The sequence below is a fragment of the Kryptolebias marmoratus genome, linkage group LG13, assembly GCF_001649575.2.
Source record: "Kryptolebias marmoratus isolate JLee-2015 linkage group LG13, ASM164957v2, whole genome shotgun sequence".
NCBI classification, from domain to species: domain Eukaryota; kingdom Metazoa; phylum Chordata; class Actinopteri; order Cyprinodontiformes; family Rivulidae; genus Kryptolebias; species Kryptolebias marmoratus.
In genome coordinates, this window is record NC_051442.1 from 26,553,043 (window position 1) to 26,568,821 (window position 15,779).

The following is a 15,779-nucleotide window of genomic DNA, read 5'->3' on the forward strand; positions in this document are numbered from 1 at the left end:
TTAAACGAAATAAACATTTGAAATATATGAGTTTGTATGTAATGTATGAATATAATATACAAGTTTCACTTTTTAAATGGAATTACTGAAATCAATCTACTTTTTCATGATATTCTAATTTTATGACCAGCACCTGTATATCTGACCTGGCATTTTAATATTTTTTACAGTTTTTATACAATCAGTTTAAGTTTCATCATTTTTTTTTACAGATTTCTCTAAGGAATGTTCAACTGACTGTTGATGATATCATGAACTTTTGAACTGTCTAAAATTGTAAAATCTTTTGCAAACAAGTTGCTTTTACTCCCACAACTTTTCTTGGTACATGTACAAATTATACATCAAAACATAGACATTTTTGTCTTCTTTAATCCAGCATATCTCTCACTGTTGTAGGACTCACAGTTTTCTCTCGGGTACACAGTCAATCTTCCACAAAATCAGTTACATTTCAACTTTTTAAGTTGACATATATTTTGTGTGAAACACTGCCTGAACATATACAAATCACGTGTGATCATCAGAATATTCTGCCAGTAGGGGTTCAAGAAATTTTAAGATCTGACTTAAAGCTTTTTTTAAAATGACTGTTTCAGGTTTGTTTGAGGCTGTGTTTCTGTCTGCCTCTCATTAACATGGTAGTCAGGGAGTGAGAGAAACGTGTGTGGTTACCATGGTGACCATAATAAGCCACTGTCAGCAGCTTTAACGTTTCATTTAATCTTGGTTCTCTTTACACTTCAGCAGTTGATACATACACAGACATTTTTTCTTAGTTGAAATTATTACAGAGTTATGTTTTGGGCAGAAGCTGCATTGACTCCCTTCAACAATTTTCCAGAAGTTTTCTAATTAGGGTTCCTAAAGTCAGGAGAGAGTTTAGATGGAACTGAGTCTAGCAGGACAACCTGCATTATATCACAGTCACAAGATAAATGCAGGAACCATGCATTTTCCAGAATTCATTCGTTCTCTCTCCAGGCTAACTTATATCAGCTATCCTTGCTGATATAAGCTGTATTAACTGTAGTAAAATACTAACACAACATCCACATGGAGCTGAATAGGCCGCTTCTACCTGATTTGTTTTTGCTCTCGATATCAAAGCCTGTAATGGGGCTGTTGCCATCGAAACCCATGGTCCAACGCAGGGCGATGGTTCTGTCTTTCACCTCTCGGATCTCTACCTCTGGAGGATCTGGTGGCTCTAGAGGGCACATTATTGACCACACATTTATTTTAGTGTTGCTGTGAACTCACCATGAAACAACAATAACCATGATCTTCAATTTGTGTGAAAATTTGGATAACAAAAATATCAACTTAGGTTACAGACGTAGATAAATTTGTTTGCACTCTTCCACAATAATAACAACAACAAACAGCGCACAACTGATGTGACTGGAGCCAAAAAGCTCCAGTTTTTGTCTCATCACTCCCAGAAACTTCTCCCAGAAACTTTGGGTTTTGTCAACAAACATTTTGGTGAATTCTGACTTTTGTGTTTTTCTGTCAATAGTGGAACCTCCTGGGTCTTCATCCATAAAATTCATCATGATTCAAAATGTGACAGATGTAAAGTGACGTACCTTGACCTTGGAGTTCTGCTTCAATCAGTCTGGGGTTGCATTACCTCTTGCATTTGTGTCCTTGGGGGTTGGCTACAGTCCCATAAACCTTCTACATATTAATGTTATTGTCAGCTGTGGTCAGTGGAACATGAAGCTGCTTGGAGATGGTCTTGAAGCCTTTACTTTTAATATGGATACCTATAATCTTCTTTCTGAGCGCCACAAGTAGCTTGTATCTTTTTTCCACGTTCAGTGTGGTAAACACAACCATACCAAACTACCTAGTGGCATATTTGCTTAAATAGATGAATGGCTGATGAAAAGCTTGAAGGCACCTGTGACACTAATTGAGGTCAAACACTATATTTGAAACATGACTATAATATAAGGACCAACAAATTTATCTGCGTCAGCACATGTTCACATGTTCTCGAAGCCCAGTTTTACCTTGTACTGTGAGCTGTATGATTCCCCTGTCTTCACCAAAGGAGTTGATGGCATGGCAGGAGAAGAAGCCTGAATCCTCCCTTACTGTCGGCATGATCTGGTGAATGCAGAGGGTGAGATCATGTTGGATAATATTCTATTAATGGACTCCGGCTTTTTGTGATATTAAAAAACAGGAAGCTTTTGTGTTAAGTCAATTTTTGATTCCCTTTTTAGATTACTCCTTTGGTCTTACTTTCTTTCTAAAACATGAGTATTCAATAATTCAGAATACTTTAAAGATAAAAATTAAACAAAGGCCCCATATTCCTTTGGGAAATGCATATCTACTGTTGCATTTCATGCCAGTTTTAGACTAAGATCATCTTGTGCTGAGAAATGGAAGAGTTATTGTTTTAGGTTTAAAGCAAAGAATTTGCAAAATGAATAGCATTTGTAATATGTGTTGAGGATAACTCTCAGCTACAACCACTCTAAATCTTTGCTCATTATTTGTCAAATTTACTGAATTTTGGAGAGTTTTGCACTTTCTAAGGTCAGTTGGCTTTGGCAGCCATCTGCAATTAGGTTAATTTCAAAGGTTAATTAAGTTATAAAAGTACATCCAGTGATTAGTTTATGGAAGTATCATTAAAATGTGCTTATGTAAATGTTTTTATTTGTTTCAGTTTTTGCTGTCATAAAACAAATAACTGGCATTTGCCGTGTTCTTTTAATATTGGCCATTGCAGAAGTCGAAAGGGCAAAATTGTTTTATCCTATGTCTGTGTTTATTTGTCTACACCAGGGAAAGATTTTAATGAAGCTTGCAGATATGAATCATTGGGTGAACATGTACAACTGATTCACTTATGGAGACAACACAAGTCAAAATGGCCAAGTGACCCTAAAGAAACATAAAAATGGCTATTATTCACTGAATTTTACATATATTGAGCAAAAACAAAAACTATTTGGAATCACTTTTGCCTATTTGTTAGCAAAATATCTCACAAACCACTAGATCTATACGTGTCTTAAGAACAACAACGTCAATGTTTTTGAGTGGCTATCACAAAGCCCTGATCTCAATCCCAAAATTTATGGGCAAAGCTGTAAAGGCATATGAGAGCAAGGCATCTTACAAACCTGACTCACTTACACCAGATCTATCAGGAGGAATGGGACAAATTTCCAGCAAAACTATTGTGAAAAGCTAGTGGAAGGAAACCTAAAACATTTGACCCAAGTCATACAATTTAAAGGCAGTCCTACCAAATATTAAGAAAATGGATGCGAACCTGTGACTTTGAAGAAAGTAATAAAACAATTCTCCAAAAAATGTTCTCTCTCATTATTTGGGGTTTTAACAAATAGAAATATTTTTTTTTAAATCCAAACAGACCTAAAATAAGAAAGGTTTAGTTTGATTTAATGTCAGAGGTGAGAAAAAGATGTTATGTATGTTATCATTTAACATTTCTGTTGCCTCAAACTGTTTGCTACTGAGTCCAAACTCTTACCTGCAGGGTGGAGATAACTTCATCCCCCACTTCCTTGACTGAAACAACATAGCGGCTGGTCTCTGGGTTAATGATCCGTTCCTCCTTCTCCCAGCGAACCATGATAGGTTTCTCACCATGCGCTGTGCAGCTCATCTTCTTCTCCTCTCCCTGTGTGGCCAGCGTTGTGTTGGGGTAGGATGTGATCATGGCAGGAACTGATGAGAAAAAACAGACAATCTTAGAGAGATTTATCAAAAAGATGATGCAGTACCTGATATGAATACAATCATGACCTATACGTCTTTTGATTAAAAAACTCAAATAAGACTTCATTACTTAAATTATCTTAGCACATTCAAACATTTGCTTAAAACTTTAGCAATAACTACTGTAGTCAAACCTGTTTGTTTGTTAGCACAATATGACATAAACCAGTGGACAGATTTTAATGGACACTTGCAGAATCTAATCACTAGTGATCTACAACTGATTATTGATTGAAGTCAACCCAGTTCAAGCTAATTGACATTAACATACACAAAAATAGCTATAGCAGCCAATTTTACAGATATTAAGCTAAAATTATTCTGAGTGTGACATCTAGGGATATACCATGACATTGTGCATAATGTTCTTTTCAGTGTTTTACCAAAATGGATACAACCCTGTCATTTCTCAACATAATGTAAGGCAGCAGGTTATATGCATTTCTTCTAGGATTGCTAGGACTTTAATTTCTCATGTCTAAAGAGAAAATTTATTTTTTGTTTCTTACTTACAAAATTTAAATAGAAACATGCCACATGAACTGTAATAGATAATAGTAGCAGATTACATCTTTAAAGTGTTGTTTCTTGTTAATGATTTGTAACATAAAGTCACGGTATCATGTTGAGTAGGAGGAAGCATGTGGCCCTGGTGTGTATCTTGTATCAAAGAGTCCGAAATGGTGCAGAGATGCTTTAACTACTCTCTGAACACACCACACTTAACGCACAATAATGACATGCATGGCTCATTACATCCACAGCACAGTGTATAACAACCCTGTATCTCCATACACTCACACACAAACACAGGAAGGGCCATTCATGCACACAAATAGGTATGCACACTCTCATTTCCAGCATTACACACACAAACCTACACAACGCATGTATCTGCTGATGTGATGAAATGTGTCAGACAGGAGGTTGCAAACATATAAGCTTCATCTCTTATTCACTCTGTAGCCATTTGGGGCTTGGCTACAGAAAAGAACGCTGATTTATTTTGCATCACAAATATGAATTTTATACAGTCTCTCCATCTGACCTGCTGAAGCTTGGAGATCCTTCAGAGAGCTCCCAGGTGTCTTGGTGGTCTCTCTCACTATTCTCCCTCCTGCAAGGTTACTGCAAGTTTGTGAGGATGGCCTGCTCTTGGTAGATTTACACATGTCCCCTATTCAATTTCTTGATGATGGATTTAACAGAAATACTGGGGATGTTTAGGGCCTTGGAAATCCTGTCTCCATCCCCTGACTTGTACTTTTCAATAATCTTTTCTTTGAGTTGAATTAGGACAGTCACTTTAAAGGGGGTGAGTATTTATGCAATCACTTACTTTTCAATCAAATATTTTTTAAAAGGACTTTATGACTAATATTTTTACTGGTTAACAAATGAAAATAAATGCTGTTTCTCATTTAAACTTTAGATTGTGATGTTTGCTCTTAAAAACTGTTATTGAAAAGACAGCTGAACATATTCAGCTGAATATGTTCTATAAATAATGTCACAAAGAACATGAAAGCAAATAAAGACATGTAAGTAGAACATAAAAGAACTCTAAGATTATTGTTTTTGGGTGTTTTAAATGCAGAAAATAATGTGTTCTGTGTGTACCTGGTTTTTGTTTGCTTTTTAGGACTTTTTCTTGTGTATGGTAATCACCTATGTTGTCAGGACTAGTAATCCTTATAAAATCAAAGTCCTAATATGGTGGAACATCATTTTTGGGTTAGGGGTTAGGTTTAGGGCTAAGATGTGAATTGAGTTTATATTTGGCTTAGGGTTAGGCATGACCTGGTAATGGTTAGGGGTACGGTAAGGGAGGAAATCAATACATTATTTCTAAAGGATGGACATACAAATTTGTGAGTGCCTCTCTGTATGTGTGTGTCTTTCTGTGTGTGTGTGTGTTTGTGTGTGAATGTGGAGGAGAGTGCAGGGGTGTTGCAGGGTTCACCAAATAGGTAAAAGGAACTCTGTTCAAATGTCAAGAGCGTCTGGTTGTATACACAGGAAACATCGTGTTCAGTTGTTTTTGTCGGAACTTCACAGAACAGTGGTGGTGACAACAAGATGTTTCCTGGAACACAGGAAACGTCTTGTTGGCCATAGGTTGAGCCAGACTCAGTGTCGTAGGAGTTACGTAAGTGGTCAGAAGTATGCAATAGACAACAGGCATTACTTTTGTATAAATACGCCCTGTCTCAAAGATACTTTGGGATTTTGGGGCAAACTGATCAGAGTAATTGTGTCAATAAAAATCCCCCGTATTTGGCTGGAATCCAACGAGTCTGACTGTTATTTCGGTGTGCGACATACCTTGCTTTTCACCCACATATTTGGTGGCCCGTACAGCCCAGCAGAGACAGCCCTCAGGTGCACTTTGGGCCCTGTAACTGTTCTGTTGATTTGTTACTTTAATATCCAGTGGATTTATGACAAAAGTACAATACAAAAAGGCAAAGAGAAAGAAAAGAGAATCCCTCCCTCAGTGGACAAGTAACATTTTTCTCGTCCTGAGTTTGATTCAGAATCAATTAAAGGCCTAGTATTCTTTGACAGCATGTCCTCTCAGCCTTTCATGCCAAAGTTATAGACTAAGATCATCTCATACTGATAAAATAGCTGTATTGTAGTCATTTGGGTAAAATCTTGAAAATAATGCAATGTGTGATCTTATGAAATATTGCAAGATGTCAGAATATGATGTGAATAACTCTCAATCTCTATCACATCAATCTGTACAACTGACTTAGTTCAAAACATTTTTGAGTTTTCTAATGTCAGCTGGCTGTGATGAACAACTGAATAGTGTTGGCTCCAAAAACTTCATCCCTTGTAGAGTTACATCCATTGATTTTCTCCTGATGGTTTACTTAAAAACTGCACAATGGTTCATGAGATATTTTTCTAACAGGCAGACAGAGCTGATTCCAAATAGTTAATGGCAAAGTTTTGAGCAAGTCTTGTGCAATCTGTAAGGGCTTGGAATATGTGTTAGAAAGCAGTCTCAGCTACAGCCTCACCAAATTGTAATTGCAGTTCTACCTATTTTTTGTGTTGTTTAGGGTAAGTTGGCTGTGGCAGCCATCTTAAATGGGGTTGACTGTAAAAGGTAATCAGTTGTAGATTTACATTCAATGATTACTTACTACAAGTTTGTTAAAATTTGTTCAGTTGTTCATAGATATTTTGCAAACACACTCATGCACACAGACATGGGGAAAAGCATTATCTTCTGCCTTTTGTGGCAGCAATACATATGCACACAATGTGAGACATGCAGTAAGTGGACAAAATTTCCTCCCAGTTCTTTTGTTGTTATTAGTTGGAAGTGAATGCTATGTTTTTCCAAGAAGGCATGTTGGGACAAGCAGAAGGGGTATAGTGTATAGTAAAAACATCAGCATTAAAGCTTTAAACAGAAGAAGACACGGCAGAGTGTGTGTGCTGCTTGAAACGCAGCGTGTTTTCTGTGAAGGTGAAGAGAGCCCTGTTCCTCCACAGCAACCCAGAGGGCAGTGATGATACACTCAAGCCTGCAAGGGATTGTGGGGGATAGGCTGGCTGCTGATAGGCTACTCCCTTAAGACAAAAAAAAAAAAAAAAAAAAAAAAAACCATCCTTTTCCCTCCTTTCTTCATCTCCCAGGCTCCCTTTCACCTGGCCAGGTTACCATGCCAACCAGCATCGGACAGTCTCTCCTCTTTTCTCCTCTCCCTACCTCGCCTCCCCCCTCCTGCTTCCTGCTTCTCCCAGGAAAAAAAAGGGCCATTTATAGTAGTCAGGAATAGAAAATGGACCTGCCATTGATTTCCACTGGATGATGATGATTGCACAATCACACCCTGAATGTCGCAATGCAGAAATAAAAGACAACACACACACACTCAAAAAAAAAAAAAATGTTTTTAATGCATCTAACTGCTGGTGTTGGTGATGTGGCAAACAAAATTAGCCAAATGGGAAACTCAGGATAATGAGAAGACGTAATTATAGGTGAATGGTTAATTCAGGGTGAGGCTATTCATCTGTGTTCAAAGGGGACAAAGGGATTACAGTTATTTCGACATCATTTCAGTTGAATTAATTGTTATTAGCAACAAAAGGACAGAAACACCAAGCTCTGTGCAATCACTGAAATATATTTAGATTCCTGCAATTTTTCATTTAGAGAACTGGTTGGTGGTATTGATGTTCTTAAAAATGTGTTGATGTTTCTGCTCAACTCAGAAATTTACTTTTTATTAAAAATGTAATGGCAAAATCCTCTAGGGGCAGCAGTTTTTGGAATATTTTTTAGTGACAGTGACAATCAAAAGTCTGTGTTGTATTAAAATGCAACAAATATGATACCAAGATTTTATTTGTTAAAAATCTATCTTTATTGTTTGTTTGTGTGTGTGAATATTACCTCTGCCAAGGAAGTTATGTTTTCAGTAGTGTTTGTTTATCTGTTAGCAAGATTACTTAAAATGTAATAAACAGATTTTGATAAAAATTTTGGGAAATGTTGGGTTTGTCACAAGAAAGAACTGATTGAATATTTGTAGTGATCTATATCTATCCAGACTGTTTTTTTTAATGACGCTTTGGTGGAGGTTTGCACTCTCTGAGTGTTTCTAGTTTCTGAACTGTTATTTTAGGGTTTTAGCAAAGTCATCATTACCTAAAATAAGTTTTCATGTTTTTAAATACAACTTCAGTTCTGAAAAAGATGGTATGTTGCATAAAATGTAAATGAAAACTGGCAATCTGCCATTTGGCCTCCTGTGGTCGCTCCTCCTGTTTTTTCCTGATTGGTTGGCAGACTAATTAGCCGCAGCTGCAGCAGATCAAGCTCATCTTCTCTCAGGTACTTAAGGCAGTATGGAGGAACAGATCGACGCTGGAGCATCGTTTACCATTGGTAATCAGTCTCAGCCTCCTACTAACTTTGTTTACCTGAGTAATAGTGATGGGCAAATGAAGCCTCATGAAGCAATAAAGCTTTCCAACACTTTGCTTTGCAAAAAGGTTCATTACTCTATGCTTCATTTATCACTCACTAGTGACATCTGCTGGTGAAACTGTAACAGCTTTGTCACTCAGTTGGATCATACTTTCAAAAATTTGTAAATGCAATATTATCACAAAGTTTTCATCAACCTCATGTTTAGTAACAGGGGAATTAATTAAATCATATTTAATTGTCATGTTTTAATTATTAAAATGATTTGTAGCCAATCTAATCCTTGACCATCAGTGGTTGTGTTGGGTTTTCTTTTATGTCATGGACTTATCTGACAATGAAGATATGTTGTACTTTAGTGTATTGAGAATTGAGTGATTGTTGGGGCAGACTCTGAATACTTTGAGCTTGAAACTTGCTTCCTGAAAAACAGAATTTGTTGAAAATCATCTCTTTCCTGTGAGTTCTAGTTCTGGTTTTTAATATTACAAATATTTATATCCCAGATATGAGAGGTTTTTCTCTTTTTTGACGGCTCCATTTCAACCACTGCTGATGAAAACTGCTCTGCTGACGCGCTACCAAACCACCTACTACAACCCACGAAGCAACAGGGTTCATAGCACTTTTATTTTGAAAAATGACACGCAAAGTGAAGCAATGACATGGCAGATGTAATGTGAGGCCTCATTTGTTATTGATCACGTGATTTTGCTCAATATGACACATTGGACACGCCCCTTTTTTTACACAGTACACGCCTCGAAGCCTGGCTTCACATGTCCCATCACTACTGAGTAATCCTAACTTGTCTTTGTTCCTGTGCCAGCCAAGAGTACCTGAAACCTGTGAACTATTGACTCGATCTGTTTGGAGACTCCTACCTGCAAAGTATCCAAGGATTACTTACCTACCGAAGATCATCGCCGTAACCAGTCTGCCTCTGGCCAATCCGGGAGTTACTGACCTGAGCACCATCCACCTACAAGACCACCACGGAGATCTGGGGCCAAACCTTCAAGCACCTCAACTACCTGTAAATACTCACCACAGGAATCCAGGACGTCACCTCCGAAACTAAGATTACCCCCACCACCCGTAAGACTATTAACTTACAACGATTTACTCCTGCAAGTAAACCTCACCGACAAACCTGTCTCTTACCGATCCTTCCTCTCTTTCAGACCCTGCTTAATAAAGACACCTACCTTATACCTGGTCTCCTGAGTTTTGTTCACTGCTGGGTTGCTCACCTTTGACACTCCCGTGTTTGTGATTAAAAACAGAATGCAATGATTTGAAAATCCCATTAACCCATATTTTATTCACAAGGAAACGGTATCAAATCTTTAAACTAAAGTATCAGACCATTTTCAGATAAAAATAATAATTTTAAATTTTAGGACAGCAACACATCTCAAAAGTATTAGGACAGGGGAAACAAATGCTGTGAAGGTAAGAAATATGAATAAGAAACAGCTGGAGAATGATTTTCAACTAATTAAGTTAACTCACAACAGGCTAGTAAGAGGACTGGGTCTAAAAAGAACATTTTAGAGGGTGAATCTCTCAGAAGTAAAGATGGTAGAGGTTCACCAGTGTATAAGTAATGTTTCTCAAAAAGATGTTGAATATCCCTTCATCTACAGTTCATAATATCATCAAAAGATTTCAAGAATCTGGAGAAATCTCTGAGCTCAAAGGACAAGACTTAAAGTCAATATTGGATGGCTGTGATCTTCAGGCCCTCATGGCCCACTGCATTAAAAACACAGTTCACCATCTACAAATGCTGGTTAAAGCTCTATCATGCAAAGAAGAAGCCATCTGAACACCATCTACAAACTCTGCTGTCTTCTCAGAACCAAAGCTCATTTAAAATGGACTGAAGCAAAGTGGAAAACTGTTCTGTGGCCAGATGAGTCAAAATTTAAAACTTTCTTTGAAAACCAAAGACACCACATCCTTCATACCAATAAAGAGAGGGACCATCTGAGCTGTTATCAGTGCATAGTTCAAAAGCCTGACTCTGTTGGTATGGGGGTGCATTAGTGCCTCTGGCATGGGGAGCTACACATCTGGAAAGGGACTATTAATGTAGAAAAATATATACAGGTTTTAGAACATTACATGCTCTCATACAGACAATGTCTTTTTCAGTAAAGGCTTTGCATATTTCAGCAAGACAATGCTAAACACAAACTGTAGCCATTATACCAGCATGGCTTCATAGTAGAAGAGTCCAGATGCTGAACTGACCAGCCTGCAGTCCAGACCTCTCACCAACTGAAAACATTTGATGCAAAGCTAATGAACAGTTAGCACCCTATATCAGACAAGAATGTAACAACATTCCCCTCTAAAACCGCCAGCAACTGGTTTGTATTATTTACATTATTTTTTCAAAAAAATAGTCAAATTTGCATTTAAACATTTGATATGCTTACTATGTTCCATAGTAATAAAATGCACAAATCATAGATTTATTTATTTTTTAAATTCATATTTTACACAATATCCCAACATCGTTGGAACTGGGGATACAGAAATGCTGTTTCATCTTCTCCTTCACAAATTTGTGCCAAGCTGTTTTGCATATGCAGAAAACACCAGGGTTTTGGTCCAACTGCCTGGTAGGCCATTCTGAGCCACAGAGCACCCCTGCTCCACAGCACCACAAACTGAAATATATCTAGCCTTTTGCCTCGGGGGAAGACTGAGTGGGTGCTGGGGATGAGATGACCTGGATGGGGGCTGGGGGAGGGGACAAGTACCAACATCACACATAAACGACTGGTTCAGTGGCTGCCTGCAATGTACTGAAATAATTCCCTTAGCTGCACAATTGGCTTTGATATGGACCATAATAGCAAATATATGCCTGCAGTCTCGGCAGATGTTTGTGGAGAAGAGCGCTCAATGCAAATTAAAAACCCAGCATTTTTTGAAAGAATGCATACTGCCCACTGCCTTTCATGCCAGATTTTTAGCCAAAGATGATCCTATGTTGAGAAATAAGAGCTGTAGCTATTATGGTCAAACCCTGTTATGCACGATTTCACGATGACATGGCAAAAGAATGTGTTGAGGATGACTCACAGCTACTACCAGATCAAATTTTAGTTCAAAATATATAAATATTAGCTTAGTCAGAGCAGGTTTTGTGTTAAATAGTGTTGATTAGCAGTGGTGTTCCTCATGAAATGGATTGACTTAAAAAGTTAATCACTTGTAGATGTAAATTAAATGATTGCTAACCAGAAGTTTCATTGAAATCAGTTGTTCTTGAGATTTTTTGTTTACAAACAGAGTTGACTCCAACAGTTAATGCACAGGTTTTAAGGAAAAGATCTTATGCAATGAGTGGCACATTTTGCTAACCGACTTCAAATAGGTAATGGCAAATAGTTAAACAAAGATCTTGCACAATCTGATATTGTTCAGAATATGTGTTGGGGATCATTCTCAGCTACTACCTCACCAAATCTTAGCTCAGTATTTGTAAAAATGATTAAGATATAACTATTCATGTGTTTGTTGAGGTCAGTTAGTTGTGGCAGCCATCTTGAATCAAGTTGACTCTTAAAGTTAATAGTTTATACATGTACATCCAATAAATGTTTTTTTAAGTTTCATTAAATCTGTTCAGTGGTTCATGAGATATTTTGCTAACTGTCAGACTCATGACCATGAACACACAAAAAGACAGGCAAAAACACAACTATCGCCTTTGCCTTTTGGTGGTGGGTCATCATGAGTAAACAGGGCAGAAGAAGAGAATTTCTTGTTTTTTTTCTCTGAAAGATGTCATGTTCAGTGACCACAAGAATATTTCACCATCTTCAGTAAAGCCTCATTATGCACTCTGCCCTCATCACAATCTTCAAACATTATAAAGTCTATGAGGCTTGATTAGGCTTAATTGGCCCTGATAAACATTGAGTGGCTGTTGACTGACTCTGATAGCATCTACTGCACATCGGTAATGGGTCGACTGAATTGCATCTGTTTCAGGGACGCTTGACTGCAAATTGCGTTAAAATCATTTGTTGAAAACTGCACCTGCAACCAGTGTTGGCGATGGAACCAAAAATTAATTACCACTTCAAAACGGAGGCCGCTGAAGGAAAGACGAACATAGACATGAGTGCTTATTTGCACACTCATGCAGTTTCATTCTGGTGCAGTGGGAGGGCAAGTCTTTTCTGTTGGCTGTAAGTGCAGCCAGAGGATGATGCATGGTGTATTATGACGAGACATTAGCCTATGCACACACACTCATAACAATAAAAGTGCCAAGTTATGACATCACAATAGCAGCAATTAATTTCCTGGAAAGTCCACCACAATAGCATGTCAGAGTGGGATCTTTCAGGAGCACCAGCTTAGCCATCTAGGCCATTAGTCTTTTGTAAGGGCTGCAGTGTGCTGCACTGTATCTGTGTGTTTACATTAAAAGGCACAGTCCTGTGTGAAATGGATATCTTTGTGTGCACTTGTTTGCACACCTGAAAGCATCTTTACCAGAAGTGGGTTTGTTTAATACAGCTCAGAGCTTCCACTGTGTGTTTACTGACACATCAAGCCACATTTGGACAGCCAATGGCACGCGGTGAACATCACACTATTTATCACATGAGTTCAGCGTGCGTCAGCTTGTGTGCTTCTCTAATTGGCTCCTAAGCCTCTTAAGTCGCCACGGCCGCTCAAGTGATGTAGGCTGGCCTTAATAAACAGCACAAAAAAAGCACAGACTGAGCACCAGCAGCTTCTGAGGTTATAGTTTACTACAGTGTACATGGAAAGCTTCATGAGCTCATTGTCTAAACCACTGTCTACATGGGAAGGTTTTTATTTTTCCCTAAACAATCTTTTGTTTTTTGTTAAATTGTAATTTCTTAAGATATTCTTGTAAACATGCCACCATTTCAAGAAATGTTTTCATTCACACAGAAATGCAAAAAATGACCCAAAATGCTTTAGTAATTATGCCAGGCCTGTATGTGGAGCTGTAATGCTGCCATGAAATTATACCGAAAACTGAAAACAAGGCATGGAACATTAACTTAAAGCAGGGGTGTCCACTCCTGGTCCTTGAGGGCCACTATCTTGCATGTTTTAGAGGCTCCTCTGCTCCAAAACACCTGATTTCAATCAATGGATGATTACCAGGCTTCTGCAGAACACAAAGAGGCCATTTAGTCATTAAATTATGTGTATTGGAGCAAGGAAACAAGTAAAACATGCAGAATAGTAGCCCTCAAGGACCAGGGTTGGACATCCATTACTTAAAGCTTACACATGAGGTAGGAACCATTGACAAGTGGTGTCCAACCCTTGAGTTGAGAAGCTAGAATATGCAGCACAAACATAAGAATGTAATCTATCATTATTCTTGTTACTACTGATGCATCTGTAAAACTTTGATTGGAGGTTAGGTTAGAGGTGAGTTTATGACAACATAGTTTTCAAAAGGTTGTACTTAGGCTGTCCTAAATACAAAAACACATGGATGATGCTTCAAGATTTCTCACTCTGGAACCCAGTTTTGAAAAATACAGTTTACAGGGCTCTTAAAACAAAAAGTTTAGTGTAGACGCAAGGCTGAAACGATATAAAAACCTTATATTTTTACAAAAAACATTTGCATGTGGGTGGGGCCTGAGTCTGCAAACACATACCCATCTCACACAAGGACATACAACAAGGTGTGGTGCCCAGAGGGGAATGCACACAATGAAGACACACAGGACAACAGAAGTGACACAACAACAAAGTGCCTCAGGAGAAGAGAACACACCCGAGATTAGGAAGGCCTAAGTGTGAAATGCAATGCTCGCCACTGTGTAAAAGACTCAGCAAAAGTTATGAAAAGAAAAACCCTAGCCAGCTAAAGATAATGGTAAAGATAAAATTTAGTTTATTTTGATAATTCAGTTTAAATGTCTGTATAATTTTGAAAAAAAAATGTGAAGGCTAATGTAGCTTTACCTCAGCCTCATCTGTTGTCATTTGAGACATATATTGCTGCACTAAAATGCAACAGTTGCCATTTGTGAAAGTTCAGGTAAACTTTGAAATAAAGTTTGAAAAAATTAATCACTGAGATTATTTTTAAATATTTTTCAGAGAATAACTTAACTGAAAACGTACTTAATTGTGGTATATCGTGAACAGTGGCGGGCGGTGCATTTCACACTTAGGCCTTCAGTGATGTCCAACTTAATCAATAAATACTTTCATTATGCCAGCATTTATAACACCAGGACTGGAGAGTAGTTAGAAACACACGTACGCACTACTTGGCATTGCATCACCTCAGTTGTGTAGAAAATGGGCTCTTATCCGGCACATTTTAAAAACCAACAAACCCGCATCAGCAATTAAAACATATCTGGTATGCTACTGTCAAAACTAAAAAAAACAGAATAAAATAAATAAAATTTTTGCACTCACCAAAATGGCTGTGTCCCCCAAAAAACACTTATTTCAACACAAAATCCATTCTGAGACAGGTTAGCTAGCTCGGGGGTCGGCCGTCCTCCTCTAACGAGATCTAGCTTCTCTTGAAAAGTTTGTTTTGAAAACAGCCTTGCCAGTATATCAGCAACCAAATCAACGTGTTGCTCTCCTTCGGCCATTGTGGGTTAAAAAAGTTTTTAACCGTTAACAGTCCCGGGTGTGACTCTGTTGATCTGCATAGCACTGCCGTGGCTCAAACTCGTAAGTATCCATATCCAATCACAGGACGCATAAACGTCACGTTCAACGTGAGGCCAGCTAGAGGGCCTTACTGACACAACTCGTGATCTGGTTGGCTATCGCTACTGTCTATCAACAGTATTTGCCCGTTCACTTACAGGGTACAGACGCCAGCACTGTTGATTCTGAAGGCCCGAGCAGATTTTCATACAGCCTCTGGCAACATAAGCTGAATTCTGATTGGATAAAAACTCTAACCTAAAAACAACAGCACTGGAAGGAGCATAATATGACACAAAAAAAATATGAATACTTTTAAATATCTAGGGAAAGTAAATTAAAAATTAAA

At 38.0% G+C, this 15,779-nt stretch overlaps 1 protein-coding gene across 2 annotated transcripts in view; it reads right to left on the minus strand.

Moving 5' to 3' along the window:
- The window catches only part of dscama (Down syndrome cell adhesion molecule a), a 189,155-nt gene that overhangs the window by 30,185 nt on the left and 143,191 nt on the right, over positions 1-15,779 (minus strand). For both annotated transcript variants that reach the window (XM_017436414.3, XM_017436415.3), the window contains exons 12-14: positions 3,524-3,720; positions 2,022-2,118; positions 1,082-1,210 (exon numbers count right to left, since the gene is read on the minus strand). In XM_017436414.3, coding sequence (XP_017291903.1) covers positions 1,082-1,210; positions 2,022-2,118; positions 3,524-3,720 — 423 coding nt within the window. The remainder of the gene's footprint in view (positions 1-1,081; positions 1,211-2,021; positions 2,119-3,523; positions 3,721-15,779) is intronic.